At 43.9% G+C, this 13,879-nt stretch overlaps 5 protein-coding genes across 5 annotated transcripts; 3 read left to right on the top strand and 2 right to left on the bottom strand.

Moving 5' to 3' along the window:
* Window positions 1-1,222: 1,222 nt before the first annotated feature.
* LAJ45_04428 (uncharacterized protein) lies at window positions 1,223-2,143 on the bottom strand (the record flags this gene model as incomplete). Its single annotated transcript, XM_046114008.1, has 4 exons — window positions 1,223-1,271; window positions 1,325-1,804; window positions 1,870-2,041; window positions 2,110-2,143. 4 exons carry the CDS (start codon window positions 2,141-2,143, stop codon window positions 1,223-1,225), a joined length of 735 nt encoding a protein of 244 aa, XP_045973110.1.
* Window positions 2,144-3,720: 1,577 nt separating this feature from the next.
* LAJ45_04427 (uncharacterized protein) lies at window positions 3,721-4,346 on the top strand (the record flags this gene model as incomplete). Its single annotated transcript, XM_046114007.1, has 3 exons — window positions 3,721-3,886; window positions 3,944-4,028; window positions 4,085-4,346. 3 exons carry the CDS (start codon window positions 3,721-3,723, stop codon window positions 4,344-4,346), a joined length of 513 nt encoding a protein of 170 aa, XP_045973109.1.
* Window positions 4,347-5,431: 1,085 nt separating this feature from the next.
* Window positions 5,432-6,587, top strand: LAJ45_04426 (uncharacterized protein; the record flags this gene model as incomplete). Its single annotated transcript, XM_046114006.1, has 5 exons — window positions 5,432-5,627; window positions 5,689-5,863; window positions 5,921-6,170; window positions 6,221-6,509; window positions 6,562-6,587. 5 exons carry the CDS (start codon window positions 5,432-5,434, stop codon window positions 6,585-6,587), a joined length of 936 nt encoding a protein of 311 aa, XP_045973108.1.
* A 231-nt stretch (window positions 6,588-6,818) lies between these two features.
* Window positions 6,819-7,882, bottom strand: LAJ45_04425 (uncharacterized protein; the record flags this gene model as incomplete). Its single annotated transcript, XM_046114005.1, has 3 exons — window positions 6,819-7,361; window positions 7,419-7,660; window positions 7,714-7,882. The coding sequence occupies 3 exons, from the start codon at window positions 7,880-7,882 to the stop codon at window positions 6,819-6,821; spliced, it is 954 nt and encodes a 317-aa protein (XP_045973107.1).
* A 2,089-nt stretch (window positions 7,883-9,971) lies between these two features.
* On the top strand, window positions 9,972-12,112 carry LAJ45_04424 (uncharacterized protein; the record flags this gene model as incomplete). The annotated part of the gene is made up of 5 exons (XM_046114004.1): window positions 9,972-10,119; window positions 10,214-10,265; window positions 10,424-10,607; window positions 10,666-10,827; window positions 10,889-12,112. 5 exons carry the CDS (start codon window positions 9,972-9,974, stop codon window positions 12,110-12,112), a joined length of 1,770 nt encoding a protein of 589 aa, XP_045973106.1.
* Between the last annotated feature and the right edge of the window lie 1,767 nt (window positions 12,113-13,879).

Below are 13,879 nucleotides of genomic sequence, written 5' to 3'. Positions count from 1 at the left end.
CCTATTTTATTGGATTCTAGCGAGACATAGATTAGGCTGTCCCCATTACACACCGCATCTTGTGGGTGAGAACCAGAGTTGATAGTTAGCGTGTGAGGGTATTGGAAGTGCCTACTCGCCTTTCTCTTGCTCCCGTGAATGCTCGGCATGCCCGTAACACTTATTCTGGCAATGCTGACTCTCCTATAATAGGGGAAATAAATTTGTATGGGAGATCTATTATTTGATAATAGAGATAACAAGATCTGTTAGTAAAGCCACACAAACATTAGCTTTTTTGGCGGTGGTCAGCATTTTTTGCCAGACGAACGGATATACAGGTGCAATTGCTGCTCGGACAAGAATCCAAGTCCTGCAGTTTCATATGTATAACTTGATGGGAGTATTCAGCTAAGCGCGCTTACTGCCAGGTGGCTAGTAGGCGCGGTTAGGCCACCTATCCCCGCCGTAGCTTTCTTAAATACTTTGTACATAGAACTCAATCAAATCATACATCAATTACTACGTACTATTCACGTAGCACCATGCCTGTCCATATTCCCGTTACTGTTCTTATTTTCGTGAGGACTTAAATACAACATTTCCGATCTCATCTTTGAGATTGACAAAATATCCATTGCCATAATTCTAATTTACGGTTTTCAACTACGCTTTATTAACTGAGATCTGAACGAGTGATATAGCATGAAGACATTATGATCAGAGCCAGGGGGCCGATAGTCCACTTAAATCACCCAAGGCGAGTGGCTACATTTGCATTACTGCATTCAACTATATACATACGCCAGCGATATCTCTCACCATAAATACCTACATCTAGCCATCTTGAATAGTGAATCGGACACTTATCCGGAATACACCTATTCGCACCGTAACACTGCACCTCTCGCTTTCCAGCCAATGTGTAAACCTTTCCCAATTCCCCCATCCCCCAAAACCAAAATCGATATCGTTAAATGAACTATCTAAAAATCGACCAATACAAGTAAGTGCAACCGTAGTCCTCCGAAAACCATATAAGTGAAAAAATAGTTTGCCCCAAACTAGAGGAAAAGGAAAGGAAGCAAATAAAAGGTATCATCAAGTTGACATGTTCGTGCTCTAAGATCAAATCGTAAAACTCGTTCCTTCGTTTCTCTTAATAGAGAGGTCTCTCGCCGTCTGCGTCGGGGAGATCGCCCACATTTAGCCACTCTAAAAACCTCCACTAGAAAGATCAAAGTTAGATCCCTTCATCTGTGAGTTTCTCGACAAGATGCATTGATAATATCCTATAGAGTGTTAGCCGAATCTATAAGAAATCCAGTGTGATCATTAGACTTACATTACTAATAATCCTATTGTCACAATAATCAGTAGCGCAAAGCCGAACCAGCCCAGAACCATAGCCGTTACGCCAACGCCTGTTGCGACAGATCCATTCCCCATGTTTTCGGCAATAGTCGCTGCGGCCACACTCGCAGTGTGTTGCCACAGTACCGAAACCAGCACAAAGATAGCTGCGACAAATATTACTGCTAGTGCAATCTGGGACACTGCCCGACTTGGGAGTCGTCTCCTCTCAGGACCTCCGTCATACTCTTCTTCGTATCCCGGGAAGGTTGCAAGAAGAAGCAGCGTAACTGCGGCTAGAATAATAGCGATAATCAATAGGTACGGGAAAACAATGCTCTCTTTGAATGTCTGGGCGACCCATATCAGGTTCAGAGGGTCCTGGTCGACGCTTACTTGTGCGGCAAGGGAAGAGGCGTTGGCGCTACATAACCAGGAAGATCCGTCAGGATTTATACAAATTCCAAAGTATCTAGTATAATCCCATATTAGTTCTCCCCTCGCTCAGGTAATCTCGAGAGGTACAATTCCAATTACCCAACTCTTGCCTCTAGCTGTGCATTTCCAACAATGTTTCCAATAGCTCTTGATGCGCCCGGGTCGACTTGCGCAGGGTCGTACTGAGGCGACGACCGGTCATACCATAGATTTATTAAAAATATAGAAGGTATGAGTGGACTTGAAGATGAGCATCCCGCTAATAAGAGAGCTAAAAACCAACTGAAGGTCAGCAAATTGATTGATATATTCGCAACAGTTGTCGGCGGCTATTCTTACAGAGCAGTATAATCGCGACGAGGATTAATACCATTAGTACATGATGGTAAGCGAGGAAAGGCACAAGCCCTGATCATGATTCTAAGTTAGCGAATTGGACACAAAATCATAGCTACATAACTGAGTTACAAGAAATTCTTATAGTAGGATTCTTGACGAAAAAAAAATGGTGATAACGAACTCTCAAACCCGAAAACGAATCGAATCCTTCTTTCAACCATCGTACCCTTTGACAAACAGCCGTGATGTGAACTTCTCGAAGGCAGACAAGCGCGTTGTTGGATTGGCTACGTAAACTATCCAGGCGTGCCTAAGCAATGTCGCAGGAATTATAATGGGTCTCACTTTCCCACGAGAAACGGTTCGGAATCCTGCCAGGAATGAAGTGGAGGGGTATCGATTAATGGTCGCTGTGTAATGGGGAGGGGTGAGGGGGAACGTGAAAACGAGGTAGGTGAGCAAGTCAGTGGATGAGTATTGTGTGAGAGAAAGGGACAAACGTAGTGTGACTAGATCCAGTGAAAAGGGGAGGCTGGACCAAGTGAGTGACGCTGCAAAACAACATACATACCTAATCGCCCAAAATGTATGTGTGTATATGTATATTTAGCTTGTCCTCACATCTCTCTGCGAGGGTGATACTGCGACAAGTTGTAAATATACGGCTGCTACGGCAACGGACACGAATCACACCAACTTTCAAGCAGCAACCCATGTCTCCCAGCCACCCGCTTATGTGGGCCAAGCTTTTACCCCAGCCACTCCCAAACATCTTCGAGTTCCTGCGTTTTTGACACATGTCCCTGCGCATACGAGTCAAGTGTGCCTTTCTCTTTCTGTAAGTCGTGCAGATTGCACGGCCAAAATGTCCTCGGTGGGGTTCGATGGCGGGGTACGATTGATTCCCCACGATCTGAGTACAATGTAAACATACAGTACCTACCTACCTACATGTAGGCATATACTCTACATACGTATGTAATTTAGAGCCTATTTAACTACACTTTTTTTTTTTTTTTTCACAGCTCCGTTAGGGCCTTTAAACGGAATTTTTGAAAAGTAGGCCCTACCGGTATTGTAGTATTCAGCTCCGTTTCACTTAACAAACTAGTATATATTCGACAGACCCAAAACAAACTCAATCTAAGAGTCCTTGCTAACGGGGTTTTAATCCCCTTGACAGCTAAACTAGCCCTTACAGTTTACTTACTGTAATGATGTAATAGATCATATTTAGTAAAGGCCGTTTGAGGGAAACGCAGTTTAGAAACTCGTTATTTAACAGTCCGTGCAAACTGTTTCAATTTATTTGCATATGGTTGCAGAAGTAACAAATACTGGGCAGCTAGCAGATGTGAAAATCTATTCTTTTGTAAATAGTATATCTGGTAATTAATAGGACCAGACCAATTATGCTATTTTCTCAGTATTGCTACGCACCAGGTCGCAATAGGCACATACATGTCTGTAGCGCGTGTACCTGCGTCGGCGATATTATGTACTCGTATGGTTACCCGGATAGTCAGAACCTTCTAACTAGAAGACACCCAGAAACATACATACATCCCCACTCGTCCAAATCGCCAGTGCACTGTACATGTACTTTTAACAATGCCAATCGCTCTCCACAAAGTACAAAAGAAAATCAAGGCCAAGAAAGATGGGAAGCTAGATTCCCTCGGTCGCCGTGATTCGAAAAAGCTCAGCCGAGCAACTCTCCGGGACGAAAAGTTAAAAAAGCTAGGATCAGCAAGATCCAAGTTGAAGGAACTTGAGCGTTAGTCGCTTTTCATCATTTTTTTTCAGTACATACAGTTAACAGATAATCATACAGTTATCCGTGTGGGATACTTTAAAGTGGCGACAAAAGATGTGAAGGCACCATTGAGTACACAAGAAATCCGGGACTTGATAGAGAAGTACATACTGCTCATTGTTGCAAGGATGGTGCTACTTTGACGCTAATAAACTCCAGGTGGGTGCACCGCGATGATGAAGAGTTATTCGAAATGCGGAGTGAGCGTCGCCCTGGACGACCCCCATCGACGAAGGAAGATCTTTTGAAGCAACGGATTGATCGCGAAATTGAAGAGTTCAAGACGGGCTTTTACATTCCAGACTTGCAAAATTCTGAAAACATTGAGCGACTACGACGGTGGGACGGAACTGTGGGCTCTCTGGCACAGGTCAAGTTCACAAGGATACCCAAAGAAGATGCATCGAGGAAAATCAATTGAGGAAGTTAACCCAAAGTCAATAGCTATACCAATTCCCGTCATTATGATTCTTATGTAGTGGTAATTAAACGGCTTACCGTTCCCTAACTTTATATACGGGTCTTTGGTGACATTCTGATACAACGGATATCTTCACTGGGGGCGTTTTATTGCAACGTAAACATCACGACGTTTGGCAATTTACCATAATATTCAATTGAAAGCGAGGCCACATTATCTTAAAACTGACATACGTATTATTTAACTGTCGAACACACCGCAACATTGTATTTCATTTCCTGGTGACAATTAGCTTTTTTTTTCTTCTATTTTTCTTTTGTGGACCTTCGACCAGCGCCAAACAGTAATCTACCTCAGCAAATACATGTAGTAATGGGCGTAGAGACTACATGTACCGGGTGTGGAGGGTAAGTGATCAGAATCTGATAAGTGAATGTTGGTGAATATGTGTGTTTTGTCTTATCAGATTCGGATCACTTTTCGCTATACCCTAGTACATACAGCGCACGTGTGCAAACATGCAATACAAAAATCTTGATGTTCTCGTTGCTGCATGTATATATGAAATGCAATCTAATTTGATCCTGATATACGTCTACATTTTCCAATTATAGTGGGGGTAGCAAGGCAGTATCTATAGTATTCTGTAATCGTCACAAATATTTTGTTTAGTGGTACCTTTCAAATGCCTGGGTGAGAGGCGGAACGTCCAAAAGTCTCAAAAGGAAACATTAGGAGTTATCCTCATAAACCGGCTGTTAGATATGAGCTTGCATATATAATGTAGGTACCCAGGCCTACATGTGTGTCTTCTTGTAGCCGGGACAATTGTACAATTAAGTACATGTACTACATGTACGATATGTTGGTGTCCAGACTGCAAAAATACATGTATCTATTTTCCAGAACACACGTGTGAATATGATCCCTGCACGATTTTGATTTTTTTTTACATAAGCAACATCTCATGCACGTAATTTTTTCCCCCACCATCATTTTCAGAAAGTTTCACACCCCACTAACACTCTCATCTCACCATCTTCCAACATCTACTTCAAAACCTACTTCTAGTATATAGCTCTACAATGTTTGCTGCCAGAGCGATCTCCCGTATTGGGCGGGTTCCCTTTACCCGTTTTCCAGCTTCCTCGCCCTTTGCCCGATCCATCTCAACCAAATCGCAAGCTTTTCGAGTTTATGTCCCAGTAGCCATTCATAAGAATCCTCGCTTGAGTGCTCAATTTTCAACTTCGTTTCGTTCTTTTGAAAAAGAAGGAACGGGTAAGCTACTTATCTATGTCAAACTCTTGAACCGCCCTAACCTTACCAATTACTACTACAGTCGACGAGGAATTGGCTGCAAAAATTCAGGCCGAGCTGGAATTGGAGAAAATGAGAGATGTAGATGATGACATGCCACTCAGCGTTAAAGAGTTCCTAGAAAACGGTCCATTCAGGATCGTAGACAAACCTGGCGAAGAAGAAGTTGAATTGATTCGTCAGTTCGGTGATGAGACGTGAGTTTTCTAAAATATAAATTTTGGATAAGTATATTCATATCTTTAACCTTGCAGAATCCGTATCGAATTCTCAATCGCAGATCTGAACGCTACATCTCCCGACGAGTTAGATGAAACAAACTTATTCAATGATGGCACGGAAGAAGATATTGCCGCCGGTCAATCTGGTGGCGCTCAATCAAAAGCTGCAAAGGCCGAGGGACGTGTTCAAACTGCAAATGACGAGATGGATGAGGAAGACGAGGAGTTTGATGATGAGACACCCGTCAGCTTCCCATCACGCGTGAATGTCACCATTGAGAAGGTTCGGTTGGCAAGCTCCAAATAACTTGTGTATACTGATAAAAAGGACAGGCCAATGGTGGAGCACTTCAGTTCGAAGCCGTTGCGCAGGATGGCATGATAGTCATTGATAACGTCTTCTATCACAAGTCAGCGCAACTAGCCACGGCTAAGACTGCTAACGCCGACTGGGAGCGGAGGGGACTGTATGCTGGGCCTCCATTTGGAAATCTAGACGAGGATCTTCAAGTCCTTTTGGAGAGATACCTTGACGAGAGAGGCATTAACACTGCTCTGGCTCTTTTCATCCCTGATTACATTGACTACAAGGAACAAAAGGAATATGTCTCGTGGTTGAGCAGTAAGTCCTAAATCAAACACTCGAGAGTAGTGTCCTGACTAACGGGTTGCAGATGTCAAGGACTTTGTTGAGAGCTAAGCGGTCTTATTTTCTTCCTTCTCGGCAATCCTCTTCTTAAATTTCATTTGTTGTACAATAGGCTTTACACGGTCATACTCCACTCGCTGTCTACACCATATGTAGCAGAAAACAATAGCACGTTTTATCCTCATGGCAAAAATACTCTATGGCATTTCAAGAGCTCTTTGGTGTGATATAAAGGTGAAATATCAAGATGAGAAATCCTGCTAGTAAAGTATGTCGATGAGTTTACCCCTCCCTAGGACCTATCCCCAAGGACAATCCTCTAGCCAATCCTGCCCAATTAACACCCTCCAGTTCCGGCTCGTTTTGATAGTGAGCACTTCTCGCGGCAAGCAGGGCCTCGGTGAGTTGACCTTGGTGCATTTGCCTTGTTATCAGGGTATCATGTGCAGCGGGAATGCTGGAATCCTGAATGTAACTTTCAAATATCTCTTGCTCCTCGTGCGTGAAAGGAAGGTTTATGAGCTTGAGGGCGTTTGATTCCTTTTTGATTGTAAGACAATAGTCGATCAAACTCTTGAACAAGTCCGGCTGAATTCGCGAGGGAACAGTCCGCTGATAAAGAAATGCTGACTCGATTGAAATGGCCCTCAACGCGCAAAAATAATCATTGATGGAAGCGTCTGTGTCCAGGACTGGCTGGACAGTTTGTACAAATGTAGTTGCTAGTCTAGGGCCGTTGGGACCTGCATGTGACACAAGAGTAGATAGGACTTTGTGAGGTTCGACTGGGATGACGGAAGGTTCCGTAAGATGACCTACAGCATCCTAGATTTATCTTCTTGTCAGGTGGGTACAAATAAGAAGAGAATGGAGAAACCAAACCTCGAAATCAAAGTTGTCCATTGCATAGAGGCCATCCATCAAGCTACAGAAATTCGGTGGGATCAACACCTTGTTTGCGTATTGAGTCGCGAACCCATTTCTGGGGTGCGCACGATCAAAATCTTTTAATAAGTAATACACAAAGGACGACTTTTTAAGACGGTCGAGCTCCTCCTTTTCCTCAATAGTGTGAACGAGCAGGCGTAAACCTGCGACATTCTTCGGGGGGTATATTTGGTTGACTAGCAAAGTGTAAGACGCATGTAACAATAGCTAAGAAGGGGAAAGGTCTTACTATCGTCAACGTGGGCTATGGTAGTGAGAACGATGTCAAAGAACAATTTTCCATCAAGAAGAGAGCGATTTCGTAAAATCCTGGAGATACGCTCCTTCGAAAAGGGGAATTTCTTGTCATCGGGGAAGATTGAGCGGTAATGGTTGGGAGTATTATGATCGATGTCCATAGCAGTTATGATGAATATTTTTCGGATTGATTAGTTTTCTGGCCGATCCGCCTGGAGTGATTGATTGACTTGTAAGTGCGAACCAATATTATTCACGCGAGAGTGACTTTATTAATATCGTACTTATTCCAGAACGTGAGTTTTGTTGTGATATGTGGTCCAGTCGGGCTTTAAACACGTGCTTGCACTTAGTCATCCCTGGCTTGGCTAACTTGAGTTTTGGCATGTGCTTGCAGCTTCACGGCTTCGCCATTTTTAGAATACCGCCATAACTCGAAAAATTGGCTAGCTTCCAGAGATCAAAATTACTTGTGTGGGAAACTTCTGATGCAGATCGATGCCATTCAACCAATCACTCGAGCGATAATCCCTGGTCGGAGATAGCCAATTTTTCGAGTTTTGGCGGTACCAGTCACACAAGGTTAATTGAAGCAGCTTCGTAGCAACCTTTTATGGAGCTGGTCACCATACACCTAACCTATCCCCCTTATCAAACTCGACTCCCGTGCCAAATCTATCTAGCCCATCGAAAATAAGAAAATCGAAACTCTGACAGACAGGATATAATAAGCAATCATAAGGACTACATTATCTATTCTAATTACTTAATTTCTAACGAGTGGTTAGGTTTACAAGCACGTAAAATACGGACCTCCGGACAAGAGATTTATTGCAGGTACCCAAGATGCATGTAGGTTATATGTACCTAATAAATCTTTTTCTTATCTAGAAAAATGGCCGGAATTACAAGTACATATGTTATGAGGGGCATTCACTTCTCCACATACATACTCTTATAAGCATGCGCTTATGGAGCGCTTAAAATAATCGGCGGTCCGTATTCTGAGGAGAAATAAGCATCACCAACCTACCTTATTGTCCAAAATATCATATATGCGTACCATATAAAGGTTATTAACTAGTACACTAAGCACAAATCTCAAATTAATATGGTAACGGATTATCTCCCACAATATGGTATGTGCATTCCAGAGGTATTCAGATTTTTGAAAGTTATATTTCAGTGCCATATAAGCGGCGTTGTAGAGTAATGCAGCGTTATAAAGGCACATATTCCTAAGAGAAATGTACTAGTGCCATGTAATATAAGCCGCATTTTAGTACAGTGTTATAAAGGAACGTATTTCTAGAAGTGAATACCCCTACTGTAACAACCTATGCTGTTCGTGCTGAAGTACAATCCAACTTTCTAGATCTGACTAGATTGATCTGGTATGCCCGCTGGAACATTGTCAGAATATGTATTCGATCCCCGTATTTGTATGTGGCAAGTCCGAACCAAGGCGAATTGGCGTATCAAACTTCACGGACTCGTGCAGGTACATACTTTTTCTCACCCATAATTAAGATTTAGCGAAGCGGGGATAAATGTTTATGCCAAAGCAAACTTGAGGTCACTAGTACGACCACGACAAAGGAAATGCTTAGCAAGTAAACTTCAGGGCAAGGTTCAAATAAAGTACTAGCCAAGCCAAAGATCCTCCTAGTGTGAACCGCCTCCTCCCAGGACGTTCGATCGCGATGCTTCTTTTGCCCTACACTGAGGTCCTGGCCCACGAAGGTAAGTACTCGTAGCTTCATAGCGTTTCCGAACACAACCAATATTGCATGACAGTGGATTTGACGCTTTTTTTTGTATGGTATGCAATAGCAGTCGTGTCCGGAAACGTCATGTATTTACGAGTACATATCAGCACTACTTGTATCGTACTCGCTTGAAGTACATGTAACTATGTACCTGGGTACATATACTCGTAGCTTTATAGCGTTTCCGAACACGACCAATATTGCATGACATACAAAAAGGTGGATTTGGCGGCTTTTTGTATGTCATGCAATATTGGTCGTGTTCGGAAACGCTATAAAGCTACGAGTAGATACTTGTACTTATTAATATCTCCCCATTATTTATCTGCCGTAACGATAACGGTGCGCATGCGCGCATCTCTTCTTTCTCCTCAGTCTACATCTGGCCGCCGTTACCCTACCCACCCCCGGTCGACTTACTACATCCATTCCAATTGTCGAAATTATCAATTCACACCAGATCCAATACTACACCTTCGATATGTCGCAACAACTCTGTAGATACTATCAAAATGGCTCCTGTCATTTTGGCTCAAACTGCCAATTTGTTCATCCTGGAGAAACTCGTCTTCCGGCCTCATCTGGCGCGAATGGTTTTGGTAACACATTTGGAGCTACCCGTCAAATAGGTGCGATTCTAACCAAACTTCTCCTTTTCTTATTTCCCCGATCCAACTCACGGTGTCCGAAACAAATATAACTTACATTTGGTCGCCTTCATAGGCTATGGAAACAATAATACTGGCGGCGGAATCCAGTCAAAGTTAGGTGAAGGGTGAGCTTCTCTTCTTTAAAATAACCAACTGCACAATATCATTCTCTTAGCTCTGGTCGTTCCTAACCGCTCCTTAATGGGGGGAGGGTTCAATCTCATTCTCTCAGTGCCCACTTACTATCCATCATATGCGCTTGACCTAATTGAGTTCAACTCAGCTTTAATCTTCCGACCCAAGACTCCATCAAGACGGATTTGACGGAGCGACCAACATGGCCACTCTCTAGCTATGCCCCCGGAAAAGACCCGCCTTCACAACTTATCGATGGAAAAGATATATCGCCCGAAGAAGCTCGAGTTTTAGCGTACAAGTGTAGAGCAGATGGAAACCCTGGTGCTTATGTATATCACTTACCCTGACTAATTATATTCTCACCTAGATATCCTGACGTTTCTATAGGAAGCAGAATGGCAAAGATTAACTTCAGAAGCCGATGGCCAAATCAAAAATATCTTAAACGATCTTCCAGGAGCTGTGAATTTTATGAAGAAGGCTTATGAAAACAGAGCCAGCTCACGCTACAACTCGAATAATGCACCCCCATCAACCTTCGGCACCACGGTATGTTATTAGTCGATCATTCCACCTATCCTGACTGCATATGTGCTGATGTCCAGCTCAGGCCTCCCAAACATCGCCCTTTGTGAACTCGGGTCAAACTACTTCTACTTTCGGTCAACCAGTACAACCAACATCTGCTTTTGGCCAACCGTCACAGCCATTATCCCCCTTCGGCCAACCGTCACAATCAATTTCCACATATGGTCAAACATCTCAGCCAGTCTCTGCCTTTGGTCAACCGCCACAGCCAATTTCTGCCTTCGTTCAACCGTCACAGCCTACTTCTTCCTTTGGTCAGGCGCCACAATCAACGTCTGCGTTTGGCTCCCCTTCACCTTTCTCTGCTCGTCCAACTCCAGCATTTGGACAAAGTGCATTTGGCCAACCCTCACTTTCACTTACACCTGCCTTTGGTCAACCAGCCTTTGGTTCAGTTGTGCCCTCTGCCCCTCAGCCCCAAAATGTGTTCAGTCAACCGGCATTCGGTCAGCCAGCTCTTCCTAAGCCGGCGTTTGGTCAGCCAGCATTCGGTCAACCGGCGTTTGGCCAACCCGTAGCTCTAGGGCAATCCTCTTCCTTCGGGGCTCAACCCTCTGCTGCACAGCCTTCCGCGTTTGGACAACCTACCACACAGCAGCCGATATCTGCTTTCGGGCAGCCTTCCCCTTTTGGGACAGGAAGTGCAGCTAAGCCTGCCTTTGGCCAACCTGCTTTTGGACAACCAGCTATTCCCCAAAGCTCGCCGTTCGGGACTTCTAACGCTGCCCCGCAAGGGCAACTCCAAAACCCGCCGCCATTTGGGCAACCTCTGCAGACTAACCCTGCGAATACGCCCTTTAGTCAACAGGCCTCTAACTCAAATATTGGTCCGACAGCAAGTGCCTTCCAACAGACTTCTACTTCTCCTTTCTCAACTGTCAATCCATTTCAAGGTCAGCAAGCTACTACTACTGAAAAGGCACAATCAACATCGGCATTTGGTCAGCCACAGCACCAAGCACCTGCTTTTGGGCAACCTATCACTCATGTTTCTACTTTTGGGACTCCCGGGCAGCAAAACCCATCGTCATCTAATAATCTGAACCATTTCCAAACCGCGCAACAGCAGGTACAACCAATAAGTCACCAGGTTAACCCCCAACTACGTGAAGCGCAGAAAACAAAAAAATGGGATGATCCCATCATCGACTATCTGCGAGTAGAGATTGAAGCCTTCGCAGCCCCGACCTTCACCCTCGGAAGTGTGCCCACTGTGGCGCCAAGTAGGGATATGTGTTGGGCGTAAGTAGCGGGAGGGACATGGGGGTTTTAAGGACCCGTTTCATATTTTCCGCGTATATCTGCTGTTATCCACGGGCGTACTATATTTTGGGAGTTAATTTTGCTTTGTTTTGTTGTTAAATCACGTGTGTATCGTACATCTTCGTCTGCACGGGCAATCAGCCGGCCTCGTTTAGGGTAAAGAGGAGCAAAGACTCCGTGCCCTATCTAGTTTATAAGTCAGAATATACCCCACCTACACACCCCTTATCACAAGATTTGTTGGTGGATTATATTTAGCCAATTAGAGAAGGGCCGGAAGTGAGGTAGGTGAAGTGGACAGACGTACACGAATTTATCCGGCAGTTTTCTTCAGACTTCACCCGTCATGCAGGATGCGATGGCCCACAAACTCATCACACTAACTTCCTATTGGAAGCACGTCTACTCAGGCGCAAATAGATGGCCACTTCTTGCGCAAAGAAATGTTTCTGATTCAGGATACTACCAGATTGGCCAAGGCACGTAATAATTATTTGCTCGGGTGTTTCATGAAACAAGCACACCAAAGAATTCTTTCCTCCAACCAACTCAAGTTTATTAAAGTTTAGATGGCACTTCCCTCAATAGTAACGCCAGCAGTAACAACACATTATCCCGGGTGAAATAAAATAAAAAAATCATGTATACCGGGTGTCCATCCCCCCACGTCAATATCGTACCTGTACCTACGTTGTAAAAGGAGGTAGATATGGGTCTCCAGTCAGCCTAATATGCTATTCCATTTACTTACTAAAACAATAAACGTCAATGCGGCACATGGACCTATCGTTTTCCTTTTCTTCTTTTCTAGGCGTGCATCAGAGCGGTGGAACGGGATGTCGCGGCTGTTCAGCCAATCATATCTTATCACTCGACTACGCTATGCACCATGCCAGTTTCGCAACATGGTCGAATCCCAATGTTTACAGCTGGAAATTTTTTTTTTGTTTAATTCATACTCGCATGCAGACCGTAGTCTATGGCGGCGTACTACAATCTTCAGTACAAGTACAGGTACAGCTGGAAAGAAAGGTAGGCCAAAATAAATAAATAAAAAAAAATAAAAAAAAAGGTAGGTGGGACGAAAAAAGTATAACTATGTAAGGAGGCCAGACAAATTCGGCCTTACGTACAATTCTTTATTTACCTACCCTTTGCTCCTTCCGGGCGGTTAGGTTATTGGGGGGGGGGGGGGGGGGGGAGAACACATGTTTTAGCGGAGAGCTATGCGGGACTTTCTTTATCATGTTCCAACAAATTTAGCCAGTTAGATAGACCCACGAGAATACTCACTAGAACCCGTATCTTGAACTACCTGAGGGTTATGTATGTACTTCTATAGAACCAAAGGGCTCTTCGTCCGAGCCTAACAAACCAACATTGATTTATTTTCCTGACTTGAACTGGTCACAAGGTGGGTTCAATATTATAGCGTTACCGAATGTGTGCGTGTGCATTTATTATTCAAAATATCATTGACATTGAGCTGATATATCTTAAATTCAATTTATATTGGCATTGCCCCCCGGCCACGCAATCCCCGAGCCAGTTGTTACGGTTAAATCAAACAAGACGAACAAAAAGGGCTAGAGATATGGGAAGCTTAGCGAGAATGGATTGGTGCTACATGTACCTGCTGTCAGGATAGCTACCTAAATGTAAGTACTTTGTAGAAAATTCTCTGTTGAAATAAACCCAATCATATACACACATATTGAATACCCTTTGGAGTGTCTGATTGGGTAGCTCC

The sequence above is a fragment of the Morchella importuna genome, assembly GCF_003444635.1.
Source record: "Morchella importuna strain M04M26 chromosome Unknown Morimp01GS010, whole genome shotgun sequence".
Classification (NCBI taxonomy): domain Eukaryota; kingdom Fungi; phylum Ascomycota; class Pezizomycetes; order Pezizales; family Morchellaceae; genus Morchella; species Morchella importuna.
This window is presented reverse-complemented; position numbering and strand designations above follow the sequence as displayed.